Below are 20,251 nucleotides of genomic sequence, written 5' to 3'. Positions count from 1 at the left end.
GCAGAGAGCGCAATAGCGCTCTCTGCGCTAGAAGAGCCGAATTTCCGGTTCGAAAACCGGAAATTCGGCTCTTAGTTACCAGGAGCGGCATTTTTGCTGAGGCCGCCTGAGGCGAGTGTCTCAACTCGCCTCATTGGTGGAGCACCCCTGCTTGTTTACCAAAAAAAAGATTGCTTGATAAAAATATTTTCTTGTTAAACAAGCAAGTTGTCTGGACTTTTTTGGTTATTATATATATATATATATATATATATATATATATATATATATATATATATATATATATATATATATATATATATATATATATATATATATATATATATATATATACCTGGACGAGCAGGAACGCACGACCATGAATGCTGCAAGGGCTGGGTGCCAGTCTGTAAACACATACAAAATCCCTCCAATGACGGCACTCCAGAATCAGTCACGCTTGAGTCAGTAGATAAATATCATAAAGGTTTATTTATTAGGATGAACCAACGTTTCGATACCACACAGGACGAAGATAGCTGTGTGGTATCGAAACGTTGGTTCATCCTAATAAACCTTTATGATATTTATCTACTGACTCAAGCGTGACTGATTCTGGAGTGCCGTCATTGGAGGGATTTTATATATATATATATATATATATATATATATATATATATATATACCTGGACGAGCAGGAACGCACGACCATGAATGCTGCAAGGGCTGGGAGCCAGTCTGTAAACACATACAAAATCCCTCCAATGACGGCACTCCAGAATCAGTCACGCTTGAGTCAGTAGATAAATATAAAGGTTTATTAGGTTTATAAGGTTCACCCTAATAAACCTTTATGATATTTATCTACTGACTCAAGCGTGACTGATTCTGGAGTGCCGTCATTGGAGGGATTTTATATAACTCCAACTCCCTTCAGGAATGGGATGTTATGCTTATGCCTTCATTGGGATTTTGACTTTCAGTAAAGGGGTATGCTTGCTGACTGATGAAGTCATGGCCTTTATGTTGTTCCAATTGTTCATAGAAAGAGAATTTACAAAAAGAGGTGCTGCTCCTTATTTCTTCATCTACCAATCCACTATGCATTGGCCAGGATGGTGCATCAGCAAATTAAATTTGAAAACCCTGCCCAATTCCAGGATGAAGACATATCCATAGTGTGTGGCTATGGGTTGTGACTGTTTGGCCTCCATGCACATACCAAAGATCTTATTGGCATGCGTATGGCCAGCTTTAAATGTAGTATGTAGGCCGAACCAAAATGTGAGAGACTTAACCACATCTGCATATGGCTTGCTCTTCCTGGCAATCACTAAAATAGTTGCGCACCCCATTGCACTGATTTTCCAGATAGCACACAGGTGGAGATAAACTGCAGTTTGTAGAGAAATTATGAAGAAGGGAATGTGCGGGGCCCATGCTGGTCACTCACTGTGCTTTCTGCTCTTTGCTCAACTGCTGGTTATATAAATCCAGTCTCTTTCTCAGTTCTTTATTCATTTCCATTTCTTGCTGTTCCAGCGTCATTGCTGCCCGGGCTGCCAAAACTCTCTGATGGGCCCACTCTGTCTCCAGCTGCTTATCTTGCTCATTTAGCCTCTGAAACAAAGGAGTGTCACATATCAGCCATTAAATGTAGCAGATATGAGATATGTGGCTTTCCATGTGTTACTGAACTACTACCAAAGTCAGAAGGGTTCTGTAAGTAGGAGCTCATCAACATCAGAAGCAATGGTGATGTCTTTATGTTTTGAAAAATGGGCTTCACACACTCACTCACTATTATCTGTGCCGAATAATTGAAGCCATAATGGTACATGTAGTCATGTGAAGCTCCTTATATAAATGATTTGTTAACGTCCCAGCCCACTAACCCATGTTTGTATGTCTCAAATGATTGAATATGTGACAGTAAAACATGGGGAGAAACCTCAGATACATTACACCTGTCACAGACCCCAGCCATGTACCAATATAAATGCATCATAAAATAAAACTAAATGAAAGCACCTAGATATAAGGGACATCTAATACCCTTCCGTTGCATTTTACTCAGCATGTTACAGTAGAACCCTATTGAGAATGGCACCTAAATTTAATCAGTGACATTTTGGAACATATCTAATCTACAGTACATAGTGCAAAGTTAATATCATTTACCCACTGATTTGGATAGATACTAGAAAAATATCGATCATAAAAAGGGATGTAGTCAGCAGGCAGTGAAGCCATAGCCATAGTAATAATAAGGAAATAAAAGGTGGCATAGCCAAGGTAACAGTTTTTATACCCCTACCTGCTTCTCCTGACATTGTTGATCCTGGGTCTCCCTTATAGCTTGGAGCTGCTCGGGACTCATACCCTTCCAGCGATCGGGTATAACACGGTGGGGACCATAACTACTGGAGGCAGCAGCAGGGTTCTCTGTTAAAATGTCTCCTGTAAGGTGGTTAAAGATCTCTGCAAAATTATCATCTTGTTCCTGTTGGTTCCTCAGCCTTTTGTGCTCTGATGCTTCCAAAGCCTGCATATTTGGAGTTACAAGATAGTTGGCTTTAATATCTCTCAGCAGGTAAATATATAGAGCTGCTCTTTTCTGCCAAACCAGACAGTCTATAAACTCACCAGGGCCTCATTGTAGTTTTTGGTGGCTAGATTAATGGCCTTCCTGCATTCTTCTTCCATGGAGCTCAGATTCAAAGCCCTTTCATCCAGTTCTACCCTCTTCTTGTCATTTAAGTGGTCTGTTGGGCAAGAGATTAGTAACATTTGCAGGAGATCAGTGTTCCATTCAGCTTTCCCTTAATGATCCAACCACATATGTCATTCATGTACTGATTATATACATGTGACACCTTTCCCCAAACTCATGGGTGTAAAACAGGGGTGTCCAACATTTTGGCTTCCCTGGGCCACATTGGAAGAAGAAAAATTTCTGGGGCCACACTCGAAATACACACAAACACCAACGTTAACTTTTGATTTATTTTATTGTAAAAGTAAAAGAAAAGAGGGTATCATAAAACTAGTGGGATTTTGTGTTTGAGAAACTAAGGCATCAACATCTGGTTGAATGGAAGTAGTTGCAATTCTCAGTGAATTCTCAAGGTGCTCATCAGATAATTTGGTTCTAATTTTACTTTTAGTGTGTTCATTCTTGAATAAAGTTGCTCACAAATGTAGGCGCTGCATATATCCCTAGCATAGCAGGTGATGCCACTAAAGAATGCTTACCTGCCTTTGTAAGTAACCGAACGCTCACTTGGTAACTGCTTTTCCTGTTCTAGAAAGCCACACACCGCACACCCCATGTAAAATTTAACGCACACATGTAAACAATTAGCGACTGCATACATACACTCTCTGTGCGTGACATTGCAACATGGCGTTTCCCAGATTGGCAGAAGTTCAAGCTGTGTCGCATTCATATCCATCCTGGGCCACAGGTTGGACACCCCTGGTGCAAAACATACGCTGGTAGACCAGACTCATAGAAAAAGTAAAGGCTGAGGGTCACAGCTAGGGTTGCCACCTTTTCTGGAAAAAAAAATACCGGCCTTCCTATATATTTATCTTTTTCCCTATTAATAACATTGGGATCAAAGCATCATTTTTACCAGCCAGGCCGGTATAGTATCGTCCAGTTGGCAACCCTAGTTACAGCCTTGGGTCAGCCTCAGTAAGATGAGAGACAGCCCCTGATGCAAATTAACAGTACCACGATGGTTTCAAAAACATTTACTGTAACTGTTGAAATAACTAATCACCATTAAATGCCCTAAGTGCATTTGTACCGGAATGATATTTTCACCATTGTCTTTGTAGGGCTTTCGGTCCCAAGCATTATGCAATATTGTACCTAATGTAGAAGATCAAGTAGGCATTGTTTTGAACAACTAATAAATGATTGCTGAATATCCCCTACAATAAGAACACACTTTCTGCTGTGAAAAAACAATAAAAGCAAATCATTTTACAAATAAATACTGGTATAAGCAGTCTGGGCAGAGACTAACCTGCATACTTTGCCTGGTGCTGCATTCTCTTTCTCTCTTCTAGCTGCTCGGAGAACCATTTCTTGGTCAGATCCATCTGCATCTTCTTCCGTTCCTTCTCATTCAGATCTTCTCCAGTGAATTTCTGCAAGCTGGCCAGCCCACACCTGGGGTCTTCATCCCCCACTCGGGCAGGTTGGTCCTTCTTTAAAGCTTTGGGGTCATACAGGTCAAACTCCCTGCGGGTATGAGGCTGCTGAAGTTGGTTCCTGAAATCTTGCACTGCTTTCTCTAAGGTCTGTGCCAACTGCTCCTGCCTATGCTCCAGTATTTGTGCTATTTTATCATTCAGCAGACTTTCAGCATCTGCACAGAAGAGGAGAAAGGGAGTAAAAAAAAAAAAAGTAAATTTTGCATGTATTTCTTAAACAGACATTTAACTGGGGTGTGAAAATATAGTCAGTGAACGCAGTCATTGTGGGAGCAGAAAATATTGGGATACTAGTGGGGGTTGACCATAATGTGTCTGAAATAATTATCTTTCCAAAGGTTTGGCTGAGTAAATTGACGCCTATCAACCATCACTAGCCTCAACGATCCGCTCATTTAGCGACAACGCCAAATGAGCGGATCTTTCCCCGATATGCCACTAATGGCATGGCTATATCGGGGGGTAATTCGAACGTTCGTAATTCGAATTACGATACGACAAGGGGCTCTGACGGGTCGGTAGGGTAAAAATCAAACCTTCCCGATCGACGTTGCGGCCAGATATCAATCGGGAAGACCTGATGGAAGCCCCCATACAGGGGCAGATAAGCTGTCTAATTGGTCTAAATGACCGATCGGCAGCTTTATCTGTATGGCCCACCTTTAGAGTCCTGTGAGGAGCTTAGCAGTCAATTAAATCAGGGTCTGGGGCTTTTTTAGAACTGCAATACTTACCATATGCTTCATCGCTAGCTTTCTCAGCTCTTTCTTTCAACTTCAGCTCCTGCACCTGTCTGTCCAGTGTCTGTACATCAACCTAAATGAGAAGTAACACCATGAAAAATCATTCATTCTATGAGACATGAGAGAGGGACTGAAGCAGGCAGAGCTGCACCAACTTACCCCGATGGTGCGACATTTGGCATTAAATATTCGGCTCTGCCTCTGCTGCTCTTGGTTCCTCCTTCGCTCAGTGGCAGCTATTTCTTTTGGATCTGGTAGCAAGTCCACCTTATGCATGTCTGGAGAGGCACATATAAAGATCAGCTGACCCAATAACTTGCTGCTGTGAAAACATTTTACACCGAGGGGTGTGTCAGTGGATGGGCCCCAGAATGACTTTAGCCTATTTGCTGAACTCCTAAATCAGTTTAAGGCTGTTTCCAGATTAGTGTGGTGCAAACCAGCCGAGTTTGCTTATGGCCAGAAAAAGGACATTTGTTTCTCACAAATTCTATGACTGATCTTTCTAGCCAAGCCCTCTCCATTCATCTCCCAATCTGCCTTTCCAACCACTGCCTGGTTGCTAGGGTAAATTAATCCATGACATCAGTGTAACATTCAAGCTAAAGAGCTGCTAATTTATGGAATAGGAGATAAAAATATTAGTTGCATTACACACAACAGCGCCTTCACTTTAATTACCATGGATGCAATATTTCCCAGAATTAACACCTCCTAGTCAGGAATATGGCAGATAATTAGGGGCAGGCACTGTGCCCAGTTGGGAATAGAGAAAATATTAGGGGCGGGTATTGCTCCCTGATAGGAATATAGCAGACATTAAGGGGAGTCGCTACACAGAAATACGGCAGATATTAGGGGCAGGCAATGCTCTCATACAGAAATATGGCAGATATTAGGGGCAGGCAATGCTTTTACACAGAAATATGGCAGATATTAGGGGCAGGCAATGCTCTTACACAGAAATATGGCAGATATTAGGGGCAGGCAATGCTCTTACACAGAAATATGGCAGATATTAGGGGCAGGCAATGCTCTTACACAGAAATACGGCAGATATTAGGGGCAGGCAATGCTCTTACACAGAAATATGGCAGATATTAGGGGCAGGCAATGCTCTCATACAGAAATATGGCAGATATTAGGGGCAGGCAATGCTCTCATACAGAAATATGGCAGATATTAGGGGCAGGCAATGCTCTCATACAGAAATATGGCAGATATTAGGGGCAGGCAATGCTCTTACACAGAAATATGGCAGATATTAGGGGCAGGCAATGCTCTCATACAGAAATACAGCAGATATTAGGGGCAGGCAATGCTCTTACACAGAAATATGGCAGATATTAGGGGCAGGCAATGCTCTCATACAGAATATGGCAGATATTAGGGACAGGCAATGCTCTCATACAGAAATATGGCAGATATTAGGGGCAGGCAATGCTCTTACACAGAAATATGGCAGATATTAGGGGCAGGCAATGCTCTTACACAGAAATATGGCAGATATTAGGGGCAGGCAATGCTCTCATACAGAAATATAGCAGATATTAGGGGCAGGCAATGCTCTCATACAGAAATATGGCAGATATTAGGGGCAGGCAATGCTCTCATACAGAAATATGGCAGATATTAGGGCAGGCAATGCTCTTACACAGAAATATGGCAGATATTAGGGGCAGGCAATGCTCTCATACAGAAATATGGCAGATATTAGGGGCAGGCAATGCTCTTACACAGAAATATGGCAGATATTAGGGGCAGGCAATGCTCTCATACAGAAATATGGCAGATATTAGGGGCAGGCAATGCTCTCATACAGAAATATGGCAGATATTAGGGGCAGGAAATGCTCTCACACAGAAATATGGCAGATATTAGGGGCAGGCAATGCTCTCATACAGAAATATGGCAGATATTAGGGGCAGGCAATGCTCTCATACAGAAATATGGCAGATATTAGGGGCAGGCAATGCTCTTACACAGAAATATGGCAGATATTAGGGGCAGGCAATGCTCTCATACAGAAATATGGCAGATATTAGGGGCAGGCCAATGCTCTTACACAGAAATATGGCAGATATTAGGGGCAGGCAATGCTCTCATACAGAAATATGGCAGATATTAGGGGCAGGCAATGCTCTCATACAGAAATATGGCAGATATTAGGGGCAGGCAATGCTCTCATACAGAAAATACAGCAGATATTAGGGGCAGGCAATGCTCTCATACAGAAATACGGCAGATATTAGGGGCAGGCAATGCTTTTACACAGAAATATGGCAGATATTAGGGGCAGGCAATGCTTTTACACAGAAATATGGCAGATATTAGGGGCAGGCAATGCTCTTACACAGAAATATGGCAGATAGTAGGGGCAGGCAATGCTTACACAGAAATATGGCAGATATTAGGGGCAGGCAATGCTCTCATACAGAAATACAGCAGATATTAGGGGCAGGCAATGCTCTCATACAGAAATACAGCAGATATTAGGGGCAGGCAATGCTCTCATACAGAAATATGGCAGATATTAGGGACAGGCAATGCTCTCATACAGAAATATGGCAGATATTAGGGGCAGGAAATGCTCTCACACAGAAATATGGCAGATATTAGGGGCAGGCAATGCTCTCATACAGAAATATGGCAGATATTAGGGGCAGGCAATGCTCTCATACAGAAATATGGCAGATATTAGGGGCAGGCAATGCTCTTACACAGAAATATGGCAGATATTAGGGGCAGGCAATGCTCTCATACAGAAATACAGCAGATATTAGGGGCAGGCAATGCTCTTACACAGAAATATGGCAGATATTAGGGGCAGGCAATGCTCTCATACAGAAATATGGCAGATATTAGGGACAGGCAATGCTCTCATACAGAAATATGGCAGATATTAGGGGCAGGCAATGCTCTTACACAGAAATATGGCAGATATTAGGGGCAGGCAATGCTCTCATACAGAAATATAGCAGATATTAGGGGCAGGCAATGCTCTCATACAGAAATATGGCAGATATTAGGGGCAGGCAATGCTCTCATACAGAAATATGGCAGATATTAGGGGGCAGGCAATGCTCTTACACAGAAATATGGCAGATATTAGGGGCAGGCAATGCTCTCATACAGAAATATGGCAGATATTAGGGGCAGGCAATGCTCTTACACAGAAATATGGCAGATATTAGGGGCAGGCAATGCTCTCATACAGAAATATGGCAGATATTAGGGGCAGGCAATGCTCTCATACAGAAATATGGCAGATATTAGGGGCAGGAAATGCTCTCACACAGAAATATGGCAGATATTAGGGGCAGGCAATGCTCTCATACAGAAATATGGCAGATATTAGGGGCAGGCAATGCTCTCATACAGAAATATGGCAGATATTAGGGGCAGGCAATGCTCTTACACAGAAATATGGCAGATATTAGGGGCAGGCAATGCTCTCATACAGAAATATGGCAGATATTAGGGGCAGGCAATGCTCTTACACAGAAATATGGCAGATATTAGGGGCAGGCAATGCTCTCATACAGAAATATGGCAGATATTAGGGGCAGGCAATGCTCTCATACAGAAATATGGCAGATATTAGGGGCAGGCAATGCTCTCATACAGAAATACGGCAGATATTAGGGGCAGGCAATGCTTTTACACAGAAATATGGCAGATATTAGGGGCAGGCAATGCTTTTACACAGAAATATGGCAGATATTAGGGGCAGGCAATGCTCTTACACAGAAATATGGCAGATAGTAGGGGCAGGCAATGCTTACACAGAAATATGGCAGATATTAGGGGCAGGCAATGCTCTCATACAGAAATACAGCAGATATTAGGGGCAGGCAATGCTCTCATACAGAAATACAGCAGATATTAGGGGCAGGCAATGCTTTTACACAGAAATATGGCAGATATTAGGGGCAGGCAATGCTCTTACACAGAAATATGGCAGATAGTAGGGGCAGGCAATGCTTACACAGAAATATGGCAGATATTAGGGGCAGGCAATGCTCTCATACAGAAATACAGCAGATATTAGGGGGCAGGCAATGCTCTCATACAGAAATACAGCAGATATTAGGGGCAGGCAATGCTCTCATACAGAAATATGGCAGATATTAGGGGCAGGAAATGCTCTCACACAGAAATATGGCAGATATTAGGGGCAGGCAATGCTCTCATACAGAAATATGGCAGATATTAGGGGCAGGCAATGCTCTCATACAGAAATATGGCAGATATTAGGGGCAGGCAATGCTCTTACACAGAAATATGGCAGATATTAGGGGCAGGCAATGCTTCTCATACAGAAATATGGCAGATATTAGGGGCAGGCAATGCTCTTACACAGAAATATGGCAGATATTAGGGGCAGGAAATGCTCTCATACAGAAATATGGCAGATATAAGGGGCAGGCAATGCTCTCATACAGAAATATGGCAGATATTAGGGGCAGGCAATGCTCTCATACAGAAATACGGCAGATATTAGGGGCAGGCAATGCTTTTACACAGAAATATGGCAGATATTAGGGGCAGGCAATGCTTTTACACAGAAATATGGCAGATATTAGGGCAGGCAATGCTCTTACACAGAAATATGGCAGATAGTAGGGGCAGGCAATGCTTACACAGAAATATGGCAGATATTAGGGGCAGGCAATGCTCTCATACAGAAATACAGCAGATATTAGGGGCAGGCAATGCTCTCATACAGAAATATGGCAGATATTAGGGGCAGGCAATGCTCTCATACAGAAATATGGCAGATATTAGGGGCAGGCAATGCTCTCATACAGAAATATGGCAGATATTAGGGGCAGGCAATGCTCTCATACAGAAATATGGCAGATATTAGGGGCAGGCAATGCTCTCATACAGAAATATGGCAGATATTAGGGGCAGGCAATGCTCTCATACAGAAATATGGCAGATATTAGGGGCAGGCAATGCTCTCATACAGAAATATGGCAGATATTAGGGGCAGGCAATGCTCTTACACAGAAATATGGCAGATATTAGGGGCAGGCAATGCTCTCATACAGAAATACAGCAGATATTAGGGGCAGGCAATGCTCTTACACAGAAATATGGCAGATATTAGGGGCAGGCAATGCTCTCATACAGAAATATGGCAGATATTAGGGGCAGGCAATGCTCTTACACAGAAATATGGCAGATATTAGGGGCAGGCAATGCTCTCATACAGAAATATGGCAGATATTAGGGGCAGGCAATGCTCTCATACAGAAATATGGCAGATATTAGGGGCAGGAAATGCTCTCATACAGAAATATGGCAGATATTAGGGGCAGGCAATGCTCTTACACAGAAATATGGCAGATATTAGGGGCAGGCAATGCTCTTACACAGAAATACAGCAGATATTAGGGGCAGGCAATGCTCTTACACAGAAATACGGCAGATATTAGGGGCAGGCAATGCTCTTACACAGAAATACAGCAGATATTAGGGGCAGGCAATGCTCTTACACAGAAATATGGCAGATATTAGGGGCAGGCAATGCTCTCATACAGAAATATGGCAGATATTAGGGGCAGGCAATGCTCTCATACAGAAATATGGCAGATATTAGGGGCAGGCAATGCTCTTACACAGAAATACGGCAGACATTAGGGGCAGGCAATGCTCTTACACAGAAATATGGCAGATATTAGGGGCAGGCAATGCTCTCATACAGAAATACGGCAGATATTAGGGGCAGGAAATGCTTTTACACAGAAATATGGCAGATATTAGGGGCAGGCAATGCTCTCATACAGAAATACGGCAGATATTAGGGGCAGGCAATGCTTTTACACAGAAATATGGCAGATATTAGGGGCAGGCAATGCTTTTACACAGAAAATATGGCAGATATTAGGGGCAGGCAATGCTCTTACACAGAAATATGGCAGATATTAGGGGCAGGCAATGCTCTCATACAGAAATACAGCAGATATTAGGGGCAGGCAATGCTCTCATACAGAAATGTGGCAGATATTAGGGGCAGGCAATGCTCTTACACAGAAATATGGCAGATATTAGGGGCAGGCAATGCTCTCATACAGAAATATGGCAGATATTAGGGGCAGGCAATGCTCTCATACAGAAATACAGCAGATATTAGGGGCAGGCAATGCTCTCATACAGAAATATGGCAGATATTAGGGGCAAGCAATGCTCTCATACAGAAATATGGCAGATATTAGGGGCAGGCAATGCTCTCATACAGAAATATGGCAGATATTAGGGGCAGGCAATGCTCTCATACAGAAATATGGCAGATATTAGGGGCAGGCAATGCTCTCATACAGAAATATGGCAGATATTAGGGGCAGGCAATGCTCTCATACAGAAATATGGCAGATATTAGGGGCAGGCAATGCTCTCATACAGAAATATGGCAGATATTAGGGGCAGGCAATGCTCTTACACAGAAATATGGCAGATATTAGGGGCAGGCAATGCTCTTACACAGAAATACAGCAGATATTAGGGGCAGGCAATGCTCTTACACAGAAATATGGCAGATATTAGGGGCAGGCAATGCTCTTACACAGAAATACAGCAGATATTAGGGGCAGGCAATGCTCTACACAGAAATACGGCAGATATTAGGGGCAGGCAATGCTCTTACACAGAAATACAGCAGATATTAGGGGCAGGCAATGCTCTTACACAGAAATATGGCAGATATTAGGGGCAGGCAATGCTCTCATACAGAAATATGGCAGATATTAGGGGCAGGCAATGCTCTTACACAGAAATACGGCAGACATTAGGGGCAGGCAATGCTCTTACACAGAAATATGGCAGATATTAGGGGCAGGCAATGCTCTCATACAGAAATACGGCAGATATTAGGGGGCAGGCAATGCTTTTACACAGAAATATGGCAGATATTAGGGGCAGGCAATGCTTTTACACAGAAATATGGCAGATATTAGGGGCAGGCAATGCTCTTACACAGAAATATGGCAGATATTAGGGGCAGGCAATGCTCTCATACAGAAATATGGCAGATATTAGGGGCAGGCAATGCTCTCATACAGAAATACAGCAGATATTAGGGGCAGGCAATGCTCTCATACAGAAATACAGGCAGATATTAGGGGCAGGCAATGCTCTCATACAGAAATATGGCAGATATTAGGGGCAGGCAATGCTCTCATACAGAAATATGGCAGATATTAGGGGCAGGCAATGCTCTCATACAGAAATATGGCAGATATTAGGGGCAGGCAATGCTCTCATACAGAAATATGGCAGATATTAGGGGCAGGCAATGCTCTCATACAGAAATATGGCAGATATTAGGGGCAGGCAATGCTCTCATACAGAAATATGGCAGATATTAGGGCAGGCAATGCTCTTACACAGAAATATGGCAGATATTAGGGGCAGGCAATGCTCTCATACAGAAATATGGCAGATATTAGGGGCAGGCAATGCTCTCATACAGAAATATGGCAGATATTAGGGGCAGGCAATGCTCTCATACAGAAATATGGCAGATATTAGGGGCAGGCAATGCTCTCATACAGAAATATGGCAGATATTAGGGGCAGGCAATGCTCTCATACAGAAATATGGCAGATATTAGGGGCAGGCAATGCTCTTACACAGAAATATGGCAGATATTAGGGGCAGGCAATGCTCTCATACAGAAATACAGCAGATATTAGGGGCAGGCAATGCTCTTACACAGAAATATGGCAGATATTAGGGGCAGGCAATGCTCTCATACAGAAATATGGCAGATATTAGGGACAGGCAATGCTCTCATACAGAAATATGGCAGATATTAGGGGCAGGCAATGCTCTTACACAGAAATATGGCAGATATTAGGGGCAGGCAATGCTCTTACACAGAAATATGGCAGATATTAGGGGCAGGCAATGCTCTCATACAGAAATATGGCAGATATTAGGGACAGGCAATGCTCTCATACAGAAATATGGCAGATATTAGGGGCAGGCAATGCTCTTACACAGAAATATGGCAGATATTAGGGGCAGGCAATACTTACACAGAAATATGGCAGATATTAGGGGCAGGCAATGCTCTCATACAGAAATACAGCAGATATTAGGGGCAGGCAATGCTCTCATACAGAAATACAGCAGATATTAGGGGCAGGCAATGCTCTCATACAGAAATATGGCAGATATTAGGGGCAGGCAATGCTCTCATACAGAAATATGGCAGATATTAGGGGCAGGCAATGCTCTCATACAGAAATATGGCAGATATTAGGGGCAGGCAATGCTCTCATACAGAAATATGGCAGATATTAGGGGCAGGCAATGCTCTCATACAGAAATATGGCAGATATTAGGGGCAGGCAATGCTCTTACACAGAAATATGGCAGATATTAGGGGCAGGCAATGCTCTCATACAGAAATACAGCAGATATTAGGGGCAGGCAATGCTCTTACACAGAAATATGGCAGATATTAGGGGCAGGCAATGCTCTCATACAGAAATATGGCAGATATTAGGGACAGGCAATGCTCTCATACAGAAATATGGCAGATATTAGGGGCAGGCAATGCTCTTACACAGAAATATGGCAGATATTAGGGGCAGGCAATGCTCTTACACAGAAATATGGCAGATATTAGGGGCAGGCAATGCTCTCATACAGAAATATGGCAGATATTAGGGACAGGCAATGCTCTCATACAGAAATATGGCAGATATTAGGGGCAGGCAATGCTCTTACACAGAAATATGGCAGATATTAGGGGCAGGCAATGCTCTTACACAGAAATATGGCAGATATTAGGGGCAGGCAATGCTCTCATACAGAATATAGCAGATATTAGGGGCAGGCAATGCTCTCATACAGAAATATGGCAGATATTAGGGGCAGGCAATGCTCTCATACAGAAATATGGCAGATATTAGGGGCAGGCAATGCTCTTACACAGAAATATGGCAGATATTAGGGGCAGGCAATGCTCTTACACAGAAATATGGCAGATATTAGGGGCAGGCAATGCTCTCATACAGAAATATGGCAGATATTAGGGGCAGGCAATGCTCTTACACAGAAATATGGCAGATATTAGGGCAGGCAATGCTCTCATACAGAAATATGGCAGATATTAGGGGCAGGCAATGCTCTCATACAGAAATATGGCAGATATTAGGGGCAGGCAATGCTCTCATACAGAAATATGGCAGATATTAGGGGCAGGCAATGCTCTCATACAGAAATATGGCAGATATTAGGGGCAGGCAATGCTCTCATACAGAAATATGGCAGATATTAGGGGCAGGCAATGCTCTCATACAGAAATATGGCAGATATTAGGGGCAGGCAATGCTCTCATACAGAAATATGGCAGATATTAGGGGGCAGGCAATGCTCTCATACAGAAATATGGCAGATATTAGGGGCAGGCAATGCTCTTACACAGAAATATGGCAGATATTAGGGGCAGGCAATGCTCTCATACAGAAATACAGCAGATATTAGGGGGCAGGCAATGCTCTTACACAGAAATATGGCAGATATTAGGGGCAGGCAATGCTCTCATACAGAAATATGGCAGATATTAGGGACAGGCAATGCTCTCATACAGAAATATGGCAGATATTAGGGGCAGGCAATGCTCTTACACAGAAATATGGCAGATATTAGGGGCAGGCAATGCTCTTACACAGAAATATGGCAGATATTAGGGGCAGGCAATGCTCTCATACAGAAATATGGCAGATATTAGGGACAGGCAATGCTCTCATACAGAAATATGGCAGATATTAGGGGCAGGCAATGCTCTTACACAGAAATATGGCAGATATTAGGGGCAGGCAATGCTCTTACACAGAAATATGGCAGATATTAGGGGCAGGCAATGCTCTCATACAGAAATATAGCAGATATTAGGGGCAGGCAATGCTCTCATACAGAAATATGGCAGATATTAGGGGCAGGCAATGCTCTCATACAGAAATATGGCAGATATTAGGGGCAGGCAATGCTCTTACACAGAAATATGGCAGATATTAGGGGCAGGCAATGCTCTTACACAGAAATATGGCAGATATTAGGGGCAGGCAATGCTCTCATACAGAAATATGGCAGATATTAGGGGCAGGCAATGCTCTCATACAGAAATATGGCAGATATTAGGGGCAGGCAATGCTCTCATACAGAAATATGGCAGATATTAGGGGCAGGCAATGCTCTCATACAGAAATATGGCAGATATTAGGGGCAGGCAATGCTCTCATACAGAAATACGGCAGATATTAGGGGCAGGAAATGCTTTTACACAGAAATATGGCAGATATTAGGGGCAGGCAATGCTCTCATACAGAAATACGGCAGATATTAGGGGGCAGGCAATGCTTTTACACAGAAATATGGCAGATATTAGGGGCAGGCAATGCTTTTACACAGAAATATGGCAGATATTAGGGGCAGGCAATGCTCTTACACAGAAATATGGCAGATATTAGGGGCAGGCAATGCTTACACAGAAATATGGCAGATATTAGGGGCAGGCAATGCTCTCATACAGAAATACAGCAGATATTAGGGGCAGGCAATGCTCTCATACAGAAATACAGCAGATATTAGGGGCAGGCAATGCTCTCATACAGAAATATGGCAGATATTAGGGGCAGGCAATGCTCTCATACAGAAATATGGCAGATATTAGGGGCAGGCAATGCTCTCATACAGAAATATGGCAGATATTAGGGGCAGGCAATGCTCTCATACAGAAATATGGCAGATATTAGGGGCAGGCAATGCTCTCATACAGAAATATGGCAGATATTAGGGGCAGGCAATGCTCTTACACAGAAATATGGCAGATATTAGGGGCAGGCAATGCTCTCATACAGAAATACAGCAGATATTAGGGGCAGGCAATGCTCTTACACAGAAATATGGCAGATATTAGGGGCAGGCAATGCTCTCATACAGAAATATGGCAGATATTAGGGACAGGCAATGCTCTCATACAGAAATATGGCAGATATTAGGGGCAGGCAATGCTCTTACACAGAAATATGGCAGATATTAGGGGCAGGCAATGCTCTTACACAGAAATATGGCAGATATTAGGGGCAGGCAATGCTCTCATACAGAAATATGGCAGATATTAGGGACAGGCAATGCTCTCATACAGAAATATGGCAGATATTAGGGGCAGGCAATGCTCTTACACAGAAATATGGCAGATATTAGGGGCAGGCAATGCTCTTACACAGAAATATGGCAGATATTAGGGGCAGGCAATGCTCTCATACAGAAATATAGCAGATATTAGGGGCAGGCAATGCTCTCATACAGAAATATGGCAGATATTAGGGGCAGGCAATGCTCTCATACAGAAATATGGCAGATATTAGGGGCAGGCAATGCTCTTACACAGAAATATGGCAGATATTAGGGGCAGGCAATGCTCTTACACAGAAATATGGCAGATATTAGGGGCAGGCAATGCTCTCATACAGAAATATGGCAGATATTAGGGGCAGGCAATGCTCTTACACAGAAATATGGCAGATATTAGGGGCAGGCAATGCTCTCATACAGAAATATGGCAGATATTAGGGGCAGGCAATGCTCTCATACAGAAATATGGCAGATATTAGGGGCAGGCAATGCTCTCATACAGAAATATGGCAGATATTAGGGGCAGGCAATGCTCTCATACAGAAATATGGCAGATATTAGGGGCAGGCAATGCTCTCATACAGAAATATGGCAGATATTAGGGGCAGGCAATGCTCTCATACAGAAATATGGCAGATATTAGGGGCAGGCAATGCTCTCATACAGAAATATGGCAGATATTAGGGGCAGGCAATGCTCTCATACAGAAATATGGCAGATATTAGGGGCAGGCAATGCTCTTACACAGAAATATGGAAGATATTAGGGGCAGGCAATGCTCTCATACAGAAATATGGCAGATATTAGGGGCAGGCAATGCTCTTACACAGAAATATGGCAGATATTAGGGGCAGGCAATGCTCTCATACAGAAATATGGCAGATATTAGGGACAGGCAATGCTCTCATACAGAAATATGGCAGATATTAGGGGCAGGCAATGCTCTTACACAGAAATATGGCAGATATTAGGGGCAGGCAATGCTCTTACACAGAAATATGGCAGATATTAGGGGCAGGCAATGCTCTCATACAGAAATATGGCAGATATTAGGGACAGGCAATGCTCTCATACAGAAATATGGCAGATATTAGGGGCAGGCAATGCTCTTACACAGAAATATGGCAGATATTAGGGGCAGGCAATGCTCTTACACAGAAATATGGCAGATATTAGGGGCAGGCAATGCTCTCATACAGAAATATAGCAGATATTAGGGGCAGGCCAATGCTCTCATACAGAAATATGGCAGATATTAGGGACAGGCAATGCTCTCATACAGAAATATGGCAGATATTAGGGGCAGGCAATGCTCTTACACAGAAATATGGCAGATATTAGGGGCAGGCAATGCTCTTACACAGAAATATGGCAGATATTAGGGGCAGGCAATGCTCTCATACAGAAATATAGCAGATATTAGGGGCAGGCAATGCTCTCATACAGAAATATGGCAGATATTAGGGGCAGGCAATGCTCTCATACAGAAATATGGCAGATATTAGGGGCAGGCAATGCTCTTACACAGAAATATGGCAGATATTAGGGGCAGGCAATGCTCTCATACAGAAATATGGCAGATATTAGGGGCAGGCAATGCTCTTACACAGAAATATGGCAGATATTAGGGGCAGGCAATGCTCTCATACAGAAATATGGCAGATATTAGGGGCAGGCAATGCTCTCATACAGAAATATGGCAGATATTAGGGGCAGGAAATGCTCTCACACAGAAATATGGCAGATATTAGGGGCAGGCAATGCCTCTCATACAGAAATATGGCAGATATTAGGGGCAGGCAATGCTCTCATACAGAAATATGGCAGATATTAGGGGCAGGCAATGCTCTTACACAGAAATATGGCAGATATTAGGGGCAGGCAATGCTCTCATACAGAAATATGGCAGATATTAGGGGCAGGCAATGCTCTTACACAGAAATATGGCAGATATTAGGGGCAGGCAATGCTCTCATACAGAAATATGGCAGATATTAGGGGCAGGCAATGCTCTCATACAGAAATATGGCAGATATTAGGGGCAGGCAATGCTCTCATACAGAAATACAGCAGATATTAGGGGCAGGCAATGCTCTCATACAGAAATACGGCAGATATTAGGGGCAGGCAATGCTTTTACACAGAAATATGGCAGATATTAGGGGCAGGCAATGCTTTTACACAGAAATATGGCAGATATTAGGGGCAGGCAATGCTCTTACACAGAAATATGGCAGATAGTAGGGGCAGGCAATGCTTACACAGAAATATGGCAGATATTAGGGGCAGGCAATGCTCTCATACAGAAATACAGCAGATATTAGGGGCAGGCAATGCTCTCATACAGAAATACAGCAGATATTAGGGGCAGGCAATGCTCTCATACAGAAATATGGCAGATATTAGGGACAGGCAATGCTCTCATACAGAAATATGGCAGATATTAGGGGCAGGAAATGCTCTCACACAGAAATATGGCAGATATTAGGGGCAGGCAATGCTCTCATACAGAAATATGGCAGATATTAGGGGCAGGCAATGCTCTCATACAGAAATATGGCAGATATTAGGGGCAGGCAATGCTCTTACACAGAAATATGGCAGATATTAGGGGCAGGCAATGCTCTCATACAGAAATACAGCAGATATTAGGGGCAGGCAATGCTCTTACACAGAAATATGGCAGATATTAGGGGCAGGCAATGCTCTCATACAGAAATATGGCAGATATTAGGGACAGGCAATGCTCTCATACAGAAATATGGCAGATATTAGGGGCAGGCAATGCTCTTACACAGAAATATGGCAGATATTAGGGGCAGGCAATGCTCTCATACAGAAATATAGCAGATATTAGGGGCAGGCAATGCTCTCATACAGAAATATGGCAGATATTAGGGGCAGGCAATGCTCTCATACAGAAATATGGCAGATATTAGGGGCAGGCAATGCTCTTACACAGAAATATGGCAGATATTAGGGGCAGGCAATGCTCTCATACAGAAATATGGCAGATATTAGGGGCAGGCAATGCTCTTACACAGAAATATGGCAGATATTAGGGGCAGGCAATGCTCTCATACAGAAATATGGCAGATATTAGGGGCAGGCAATGCTCTCATACAGAAATATGGCAGATATTAGGGGCAGGAAATGCTCTCACACAGAAATATGGCAGATATTAGGGGCAGGCAATGCTCTCATACAGAAATATGGCAGATATTAGGGGCAGGCAATGCTCTCATACAGAAATATGGCAGATATTAGGGGCAGGCAATGCTCTTACACAGAAATATGGCAGATATTAGGGGCAGGCAATGCTCTCATACAGAAATATGGCAGATATTAGGGGCAGGCAATGCTCTTACACAGAAATATGGCAGATATTAGGGGCAGGCAATGCTCTCATACAGAAATATGGCAGATATTAGGGGCAGGCAATGCTCTCATACAGAAATATGGCAGATATTAGGGGCAGGCAATGCTCTCATACAGAAATACGGCAGATATTAGGGGCAGGCAATGCTTTTACACAGAAATATGGCAGATATTAGGGGCAGGCAATGCTTTTACACAGAAATATGGCAGATATTAGGGGCAGGCAATGCTCTTACACAGAAATATGGCAGATAGTAGGGGCAGGCAATGCTTACACAGAAATATGGCAGATATTAGGGGCAGGCAATGCTCTCATACAGAAATACAGCAGATATTAGGGGCAGGCAATGCTCTCATACAGAAATACAGCAGATATTAGGGGCAGGCAATGCTTTTACACAGAAATATGGCAGATATTAGGGGCAGGCAATGCTCTTACACAGAAATATGGCAGATAGTAGGGGCAGGCAATGCTTACACAGAAATATGGCAGATATTAGGGGCAGGCAATGCTCTCATACAGAAATACAGCAGATATTAGGGGCAGGCCAATGCTCTCATACAGAAATACAGCAGATATTAGGGGCAGGCAATGCTCTCATACAGAAATATGGCAGATATTAGGGGCAGGAAATGCTCTCACACAGAAATATGGCAGATATTAGGGGCAGGCAATGCTCTCATACAGAAATATGGCAGATATTAGGGGCAGGCAATGCTCTCATACAGAAATATGGCAGATATTAGGGGCAGGCAATGCTCTTACACAG

At 43.1% G+C, this 20,251-nt stretch overlaps 1 protein-coding gene across 8 annotated transcripts in view; it reads right to left on the bottom strand.

The window, feature by feature from the left end:
- ribc1.L (RIB43A domain with coiled-coils 1 L homeolog) overlaps positions 1–20,251 on the bottom strand; it is a 73,953-nt gene that overhangs the window by 1,438 nt on the left and 52,264 nt on the right. For 5 of the 8 annotated variants that reach the window (XM_041572154.1, XM_041572152.1, XM_041572155.1 and 2 more), the window contains 6 exons: positions 5,109–5,271; positions 4,941–5,022; positions 4,017–4,361; positions 2,626–2,744; positions 2,297–2,524; positions 1,433–1,599 (listed from right to left, as the gene is read on the bottom strand). In XM_041572154.1, coding sequence (XP_041428088.1) covers positions 1,433–1,599; positions 2,297–2,524; positions 2,626–2,744; positions 4,017–4,361; positions 4,941–5,022; positions 5,109–5,271 — 1,104 coding nt within the window. 8 annotated transcript variants of the gene reach the window in all.

Source organism: Xenopus laevis, chromosome 8L (genome assembly GCF_017654675.1).
Source record: "Xenopus laevis strain J_2021 chromosome 8L, Xenopus_laevis_v10.1, whole genome shotgun sequence".
Classification (NCBI taxonomy): Eukaryota; Metazoa; Chordata; class Amphibia; order Anura; family Pipidae; genus Xenopus; species Xenopus laevis.
The sequence above is the reverse complement of the archived record's forward strand: the minus strand, read 5'-3'. Positions and strand labels throughout refer to the sequence as shown.